We start from the raw sequence: 10,126 nt of genomic DNA on the forward strand, positions 1-10,126 counted from the left end.
ACAGGGAATTTTTGAAAACAAATTTCGAAAAAACTACATTTTGACGCGGAACAAAGAATTTTTCAAAAGAATTACAATTTTAAGTTGTAGCGGGGAATTTTGGAAAAGAAACTATAACTTTGGACATGGAACAAGAAATTTTCCAAAAGAATTATAATTTTAATTTGAAACGGGGCAGTTTGAAAAATAATTCTGATTTGGATTTAGAACAGGGAATTTTTGAAAAGAGCTATAATTCTGACAATGAATAAGGCATTTTTCAAAAGAATCTCAATTTTGACTTGAAACGGGGAATGTTCTAAAACAATTGTGATTTTGATTTGGAACAGGGAATTTTTCAAAAGAAATTTAAACTTGGAACATGAAATTTTCCATATGAATTACAATTTTATGCTGGAAAATAATTCTGATTCTCATTTGGAACAGGTAATTTTCGAAAAGAACTATAATTATAACGTGGAGCAGATCATTTTCCATAAGAATTACAATTTTTACTCGGAACGAGGAATGTTCGAAAAGAATCATGATTTTGATTTGGAACAGGGAATTTTTTAAAACAAATTTCGAAAAAACTACATTTTGACACGGAAAAGAATTTTTCAAAAGAATTACAATTTTAAGTTGAAGCGGGGAATTTTGGAAAAGAAAATATAATTTTTGACATGGAATAAGAAATTTTCCAAAAGAATTACAATTTTAACTTGAAACGGGGAAATTTGAAAAATAATTTTGAATCGGATTTAGAACAGGGAATTTTTGAACAAATCTCTAATTTTTGTTATGGAACAAGGAATTTTCTAAAAGAATTACAATTTTTTATTAGAAGGGTGAATTTTTGAACAAAACTATAATTTTTGGCATGGAACAAGAAATTGACTAAAAGAAGTACAATTTTATGTTGGATCGTGTAAATTTAGAAAATAATTTTGATTCTGATTTGGAACAGGTAATTTTCGAAAAGAACTATAATTCTGACAATGAACAAGGAATTTTCCAAAAGAATGACGGTTTTCACTTAAAACGGGGAATGTTCGAAAAGAATTATGTATTTGATTTTTAACACGGAATATTTGAAAAGAAATTCCGGAAATAACTACAATTTTCACTCGGAACAAAGAATTTTCCAAAAGAATGACAATTTTATGTTGGAACGGGGGATTTTGGAAAGGAAATTATAATTTTGGACATGGAACAACGAATTATCCAAAAGAATTACAATTTTAACTTGAAGCGGGAAATTTTGGAAACAAATTCTGATTTGGACAAGGAATTTTGGAACAAAACCATGTTTAACAGAACCATAATTCTAACTTAGAACAGTATATATTTTGCAAAAGAATTACAGTTTTTAATCAGGAATAGAAAATTTTCGTAAAGAATTGTGATTCTGATTTTTAACAGGGAAATTTCCGAAAGAACTATAATTTTGGCATGGAACAAAGGAACTTTCCAAAAGAATTACAATTCTTTATTAGAACGATGAATTTTTGAACGAAACTATAATTGTTGGCATGGAACAAGGAATTTTCTAAAAGAATTACCAATTTTATGTGGAACCGAGTATTTTCGAAAATAATAGCTTCTGATTTGTAACAGAAAATGTTCGGAAAGAACTATAATTATAACTTAAAACAGTGTATTTTGCAAAAGAATTACAATTTTGAATCAGGAATAAGAAATTTTTGTAAAGAATTGTGATTCTGATTTTTAACAGGGACATTTTCGAAAGAAGTATAATTTTGATATGAAACAAGGAATTTGGTAAAAGAATTCCCATTTTTTATTGAAACGTTGAATTTTGGAAGAAAACTATCATTTTTAGTTGAAACAGGAATTTTTCCAGAAGAATTACAGTTTTAACTGGAAACGGGAAGATTTGGAAACTGATTCTGATTTGAAACAAAACTATAATTTTTGGTATGTACATGGAACAAGGAATTTTCTAAAAAAATACAGTTTTCAGTTAGAAGGGGGAAATCCAGAAAAAAAATATGAATCAGATTTGTAACACGAGATATTCGAAAAGAACTATGATTCTGCTTTGGAACAGTGAATTTTGAAAAAAAAACTATGATTTAGAAATTGAACAAGGAATTATCCAAAAGAATTACGATTTTGACTTGAAACGGGGAATGCTAAAAAAGAATTATGATTTTGATTTGGAACCGGGAATTTTTTTAAAAGAAATTTTGACTTGGAACAATGAATTTTCAAAGAGAATTTTCGAAAAGAATTACAATTTTGCCACGGAATAAAGAATTTTTCAAAAGAATTGAAATTTTAAGTTATGGAGAATTTTGGAAAAAAACTATAATAATTTATGACATGGAACAAGGGATTTTCCAACAGAATTCCAAATTTAATTTGGAATGTGGAATATTCAAAAAGAATTATGATTTTGATTTGGAATCAGGAATTTTTGAAAAGAAATTTTAAATTGGAACAGTGAATTTTCCAAAAGAACCTTAAGGGGGTAGCCAGATTTCAATTACCTTTTTTTCAACAACGTGTTTTTGTTATTTATATTTATTTAACATCTACAACTTTTTAGTATGTCGTAAGGCATGTTATTAACTAACGGAAAAAATTTATTTTTTATTTTTCATCAATATCCGGCCAATTTCTGGGCGATCTGACGACGCTATGTTAAAAAACGGTCGCCATGATTTTTCAACTTTGCGTCATCTGAAACACAAAAACCAAAATTTTTCCTAAAGAGCACATAAATGGCTATAGCATGAACCTCAATTATGAAAAATACTAAGTAATAAACAAATTGTGAAAGTTTTTGTGATTTTTAGTTTTTTTCTCACTTTTTTTAAACATTAACTAGATCAAATTGTTAATAAACATTAATGAAGAATCAAGACCGAGGTTCATGCGATAGCCAAGTCTTTTCTGAATATTTTCAAAAAAATTGGAATGAAATCGGCCCAGTAGATCGGCTGGAATCGTGGCGACGACCCCAAAAAAACGCGTTTCGAGATAAACGCATTTGAAGTTTGAAGTACGAAAAATTGTGGGTTCCGACCGCTCGAGGCCTTTCGAAGTTATTCATTTTTCGGTCACTTCTGATACGCTCTGAGGATAAAAAGGGTTTCTACCTTATTTCTAAAGATACATAAGGACTGAAAAAGAAAAAAATTCGATTTTTTGAAAATTTCAAACCTGGCTACCCCCTTAATTCTGACATGAAATGACAGAGTGGCCGTTTTAATCGACGAAATAAATTTCCGGACATTTCCCGGTTTTTTTCTGGTTCGAAAATAATTTTCATAGTCAATGAAATTAAAAACATGGAACACTAAGCCTTAAAGAATTTTCCACTTTAGGTAATTAAAACTGAGCTGAAAATGAAAGCACTCAAAGTGGAACTGTTAAATTTGGAACTTTAAAAATTTTAAAGTTTTTAATTAAAAAATTTTGCATTTAAATGCTCAATAATTTACGCGTATAACATTCAAGGTACTAACGTTTTTAAAAATGAAAAAACATAAATTCCCGTTATCAGTTTCCATGCTCTAAATTAAAAAATCAATCAATGAACTTAAACAATTTTTAAATTATACAATTTTAAGGAATTTTCAGCTGGAAACATAAAATATTGATAACTTTAAAAAATTTTAACTGAACACTTCTTAAATGAGAAATTCAATTATTTTCTTTTTAAATAGTTTAAACATCCTTGGAAAGCTTTAAAATTTTATTTCAAAATCTTGAGAAATCTATGAGTTTTAAATTGTTTTTAAATTTAAAATTATTTTGGAGATTTTTTCAGAACTTCTAAACATCTGTCAAAATTAATTGAATTTTTTCTACAATTTTCAGAAAATCCTGCATATTTTAGAAAATTTCTTTACGATTTGGATGTATCAATAACAATTGAACATTTATTAATTGTAGGCGAAATTTGAGTAATTTTAAGAGATATGTAGAAGTTTTGAAAAGATTCAAACTTAATGTAAAACTTGAAATTATAGCATAACATAAAACAAAATGTAGATTTTTGAAGATTTTAAATAAAAAATTAGATTTTTTTCAAGAATTGTGAAAGCTTCAAAGGAATAAAAACATTTTCTTCAGATTTCTAGGAAAATTAAAAATAACTTTTCATTTTGAAAAATTATTTTAACAGAATATTTGAAAAGTTTTTCAAAAATTTTCAAAAAAGATTCTAGAAGATTTCAAGAAAACTTTCTAAAATGTGCATGATAAGTTTGAATCTTTTTAAAATTCCCAAATATCTCTTCAAATTACTCAATTTTTTCTACAAATGTTTATTTGTAAATTATAAATCAAAATTAAAAAATTTCACTTAAAAATTAAGCATTTTTCAAATACAACAATTAAAATTGTACCATTCAAAGTTTAAAGGCTCTTCGAAATTTTAATGATTCCAGGTTTTCGATATCAAACAATTCAGTTAAAGATTCTTTACTTTTAAATATTTGGTTTCAATTTACTTGTCTTAAATAAAAATTCAAATATTGCTAAATATTCAATAATTAATCTTTTTTTAATTAAAAATTTCAAATTGAATGGGTTAAAAATTGAATACTTTAGACTGAAACAATATTTTATATTCAATGATAGTTTATATACTTTCATTCATTCGTTCACATTTGTTTAATGACTAAGCCTTTCAAATTGAAACCGTTTGAGTTTTAACGTTAAAATCTGAAAATTCCTAAATTTTGAGCTGGTTTAAAATCGTTTTTGTTCACTTTTTATTACTTAAAGTACAGATAAATTCAAAAAAATTTATTTATCAAATAGAAATGGTTTTTATCCAACATTTTCAACATTAAAGGCTTTTATTTTTTATTTGTTCAAGTCTTTAAGAAAGCATTTAAAAATTCTTTAAATAAAAAATGTAAACTTAGAAATAAACATTTTAAATGGATAATTTTTAAAGTGAAAAATTTTTGATTTATGCATTGTAAGTTAAATAATAGCATAATTGAAAAACATAATTCAACTAATTATTTAAAAACTGTTCGAATCGAACGTGGACCGATTTTTCTTCTACAAATTTGTAAAATTCCCGGTCAAAAAAAAAAAGAAAAAATCACTGTCATTTCCCGGTCTCCCGGTCCAGTAGCCACCCTGAATATAGAATTTTCCAATGAAATTAAAATTCTCATTTTTACATAAAAATTTCCAAAAGAATTAATATTAAAATTCTGCAACTTACTGTGAATTTTCTTCAAAATCCAATTTTCATGATTACTTCATGACGAATATCTGTATAAAAATGCATCGAGAGAACCTGTTTTTCTATAAATTGACAAAATAATATTATATGTAAGGATTGGATATAAAACATAAAAAATATATAAAGTATCCTAACTAATTTTTATTCAGTTAAAAAAAATGATAATTAAAGAAGGAGTACATTAGATTTTTTTTATTAATTTACACATTTAATCACAAAATTGTTTGTAGACAAAGAATAAGAAACTTACGCTTATATTCTTGGTCAAAGTAAGACGAATTGGGTTGACAAATTTACAAAAGAAAAGAGATTTTTATCATGTCAAGTTCTAAAAAAATCGAGTTTTCAATACTGTACAATGTATTCTACCTAAAAAATCTAAATACAGCACAAGCTGTATTCTATAATTATATAAAAAGGAATGAATTGAAATTGAACACTGAATTTTTATATCCTACGACACAATGTTTCCAGAGTAAATGACAATTTTTCTCGATGCACACCGAATATTTTCCGGAGTGTTCATATTCTACGGTAATGCGTGAAAGACATTTGTTTTTTTTTTACATGTGTTATGCACGTAACATTCAAGTATATAGAAATTCCGTCGATGTCATTCGTATGCCTTGATTTGACACAATATTTTCACCATCAAGATGATCACCTTTCACTGCTCCAGTAGCTTTTGCCGATGATTTCTGCAAAAGTAAAATTTGGATTACGCATCACAAAAAGTTGTAGCAATCAATGCAATTTTAAAGCTTCCCACTAACCCTTCCGCAAAAACAAATATTCAAACTTTATTTCGGAAAGAAGCTTTTACGATAATTTGTTTTTAGAAGAAACTTGAAATATTAAAATATTCTTAAAAGAAGCTGAATAAATAATTCCAGGAGAAACGCGAGAGCTTATGTAAATTTTAAGAAGAGACGCACTTGTAACTTCAATCAAACTATCTACTAATACCAAAGTTATGTTCATTCCTTTTATCTTTATATGCAATAAACAAAAAAAAACATAATTATCTGAATTCTATTTTTTTTATCATGCAAAACAAAATCTACATGCAGTAAAATTATTAATTGTAAATAACAAACCATAGATTTCGAAAGGATTTCAAAATGGGATTTAGTAAAATGGACTGGAGTAGTTAGAAAGAAATAAAATAAGCATTTCAAGTACGTCAAGCCTTAAAATGCATTTGTTGTAAGCAGGATGGACTGGATGAATTGGAAAAAACAAAGTGATTTTCTGGTTGAAATAAAAACGTATCAAATCGAGGATATTTCTATTTCAGGGTGGCCGTTTTAATCGAAGAAAAAAATTCCCGGTCATTTCCCGAGTCGGAAATATTTTTTTCATGCCAATAAAATAAAAAAAAATCAAAGTCTAAAGTTAAGCATTTTTTCATTTAAAATAATAAAAAATAAATTACATATCTAAGCACTCAAAGTGAAACTCTTGAAATTGAAGTTTACAAGTTTTTTAATTCAAATGCTCAATAAAAATAAAAACGTATAAAATGGAAGGCACTAACACTTTTCAATTGAACAATTTTAATTAAAATGCAAATAAATGGTAAAATGTAGAATTGCTAACTTTTATAAATTATTTAGAGTTCAAAGATTCAGATTGAAGTCCAAAAATATAAATCTACATTAAGATTTTTAATTCTCTAAATTAAAAAATCAATTATGGAACTTCAAAATTATATTATTTTAAGCAATTTTAAGCTGGATACATTAAAAAATGATTTTTTTTTAAAATTGAACACGTCTTAAATTGTAAGTTACATTATTTTCATCTTAAATAGTTTTGAGTATTCTTGAAAAGCTTAAAAAATTTTTGGAAATCTAGAAGTTTTAAATTTTTTCAAATTTAAAATCATTTTTGACATTTTTTAAACATTTCTAAATATATTTGAAAAATAATCTAATTTTCCTAGGATTTTACAAAAATTCTGCAAATTTAAAAAAAGTTTCTTAAAAATTTCTAGATTCTTTTTCGAAAATTTTGGAAATCTTTAAAAATCTTTATAAATATTGCCTTAAAATAATTTTTCAAAATAAAAAATTATTTTCCATTGTCCTGCGAATCTTAAGAAAATATTTTTATTCTTTTGAAGGACTTCACAATACTTAAAAAGTCTTCTAAATTTTTTGTTACAAATCTGCAAAAATTTACATTATTTAAAAATTAGGCTGTGGATATTTGCACCGAAATTTCAGTACGAATAGCGAAATTTTTGATACAAACACTTCGTTTCAATTATTTGAAATACTTCTTAAAACTACTCAAATTTTGTCTACAAATAATAAGTGTTCAATTGTTATTTATACAACAAAATTCAACCATTTCACTTTCAAATAAATTTTTTTTTAAAGAACAATTAAAATTGTAACATTTTAGGTTTAAAAGCTCTTTGAAAATTTAACGATTCAAGGCTTTCTATGTCGAAAAATTCAGTGAACAGTAAAATATTGCTAAATATTAAATAATTAGTCTTAATTACAAAATTTAAAATTGAATGGCTTCAAAATTGAATATTTTAGACCGAAACAATATTTTAAATTCAATTAAAATCTTCAATTACGAATATATAAAGTTATTTTTAAATTTTGAACGGATTCAGAATCATTTTGTGAAATTAATTATTGTTCAATTTTTAATACTTAAGTACAAAACCATTTTTAACATATTCTATTTATTATATTTGCAACTGATAAAATAAAAATGGGTTTTATTAAAATTTTTCAATTTCAAACGTTTTTTTTTTACTTAAGTCTTAAACGACTGCATTTTGAAAATCCTAAAATTAAAAATTGTATGTTTAAAAATAAAAATCTACCATGGAAAAGGTTTAAAGTAAAAGATTTTAAAATCTCAATTGAAAAATATAATTCAACTAATTACTTTAAAAAAACTGTTGAAATTGGACAGATTTTTTTCTAAAGATTTGTAAAATTGCCGGTAATTTCCCGAATTTACGGTCCAGCGGTCACCCTGTATCTGCCGAGTTGGACAATAATATCCAATTAGGTTTGATGAAAGTTTTTGATTGCTTTAAAAAAGAATAATTCCATTTCTAATTAACCAGTATCTATACTATGATATGCATGTTACTTGACAAATATTACAAGCTCAACTTTGTCAACTCCAAGTTTTTCACTAAAATTCATTATCATACCCAATTCTCCATAGTGACAGTACTGGTTGATTTGAAATCGAATACGCTAAGTGATAAATAATAAGAAAAATTTATTAAATTCTCCTTCTTTTAAGGATACATTGTCTTTACACGATGTAACTTAATATTGCGTCGTTGTCTTAAACATGGCCCCCCTCCCATTATTCGATTCAAATCGCCAAGTCAGTCTCGACCCTTCCTTTTCAAGAATACAAACAACACCATCACTACAAAACATTAATGTGCCATAAGTTAGTTCGTAAAAAAATTGCAATGTACTTTCAAAGATTGATTGCGCAAAAAAAAAGTATAAAGTAAAAAAAATAATCTTTTCTACTAGGGCCACTACACAATGGCTTCTCGAGTCCAAAAAAACTTGACGAGAAGAATCCGGAAAATCTAGACAAACCTTGAAAAGCATACGGCAGAGCAGGAGTAGCGCTGCTAATGATGAATGCCATTGATGGGGTGCATGGGTGGCGGAGGCGGCTGGTAGTACTGCGAGAGAGGCAACGCGTTCTGGTAGCCACCCCCGCCTATGGGGGGCGGAGAGGCCATGTTCATATTAGGAGGCGGTGGCCCACCCCCGAGATGACGATAAGGTCCACCCAAGTTCATCGAGTTCACCCTCGGCAGAGGAGGTAGTCCTCCTCCGATTCCCGTAACCCCGGTAAAGTTCGTGCGAGGAGGACAACCCAAAATATTCATGGGAGGAGGAGGATGGTGGGCGAGGTGGTGGTGGTGGGGATGGTGTTGTTGGGGGTGGGGATGGTGTTGGAGGGTGCCAGGTGGTGGGCCCATTGGAGGCGGAAGTGGAGGCGGTGGTTGCTGGGGAAGAGGCGGTGGTGGCTGCTGCTGCTGCTGCGGAAGCGGCGGCTGCTGCGGAAGAGGAGGCTGGTAGGGAAGAGGTGGCTGCTGCGGAAGTGGTGGATGTCCGTAACGGGGCAGAGGTGGTGGCTGTCGAAGATTCGGAGGCTGTTGTGGATAAGACGGCTGCTGCTGCTGTTGCTGCTGCTGTAGCCGCAGATTCTGGATGGCTGCGCTTGTTTCGGATTGTGGAGGAGGAGGAGGCGGTGGAGGCAGAGACGGGGGCAGAGGAGGCTGGATACTTATTTGGATATGTTGGAGCTTTGGAGTTGGCGTAGGCGGGGGAGGTGGATGATTGGTCGAGTGAGAAGGTGGAGGAGGATGATTGGTGGAATGGGGTAGAGGAGGAGGATGATTGGTAGAATGGGGCGGAGGAGGAGGATGATTGGTAGAATGGGGCGGCGGAGGAGGAGGATGATTGGTTGAGTGGGTTGGAGGAGGAGGATGATTGGTGGAATGAGGAGGAGGAGGAGCCGTGGTCATGTAAGGAGCTAACGGTCGAGTGGGAATTGGAGATGGATTTTTAACTGAAGAGCCTTCACCACGAGGACTGTCTGACGACTTGCCTGTTCGATTAACAGGGCTGCGACTGCGTGAATAACTCCGGCTGTAACTTCGACGATTTCCTCGTCCATTTCGCTCGCGACTATAGCTGCGACTTCTACTCCTTGAAAAACTGCGTTCTCTTTCACCTCGGCCGCCTTTCATGCGCCACCTATTTCGGCCGCCTGAAAATATCCAAGTTTAGTCAACATTATTACAAACATCCTGCTCGAGTTCAGGATAATTAAATGCCCAAGAATTTAGGTTAGGGAAATAAATGTTCTCGGGACTGTGAAGCATTTACGAGAATTTAA

At 29.9% G+C, this 10,126-nt stretch overlaps 1 protein-coding gene across 1 annotated transcript in view; it reads right to left on the reverse strand.

The window, feature by feature from the left end:
- Positions 1–10,126, reverse strand: part of LOC117170834 — a 65,907-nt gene that overhangs the window by 8,872 nt on the left and 46,909 nt on the right. The window contains exon 7 of the mRNA XM_033357877.1: positions 8,848–9,997. Coding sequence (XP_033213768.1) covers positions 8,848–9,997 — 1,150 coding nt within the window. The remainder of the gene's footprint in view (positions 1–8,847; positions 9,998–10,126) is intronic.

The sequence above is a fragment of the Belonocnema kinseyi genome, chromosome 4, assembly GCF_010883055.1.
Source record: "Belonocnema kinseyi isolate 2016_QV_RU_SX_M_011 chromosome 4, B_treatae_v1, whole genome shotgun sequence".
Lineage (NCBI taxonomy): Eukaryota > Metazoa > Arthropoda > Insecta > Hymenoptera > Cynipidae > Belonocnema > Belonocnema kinseyi.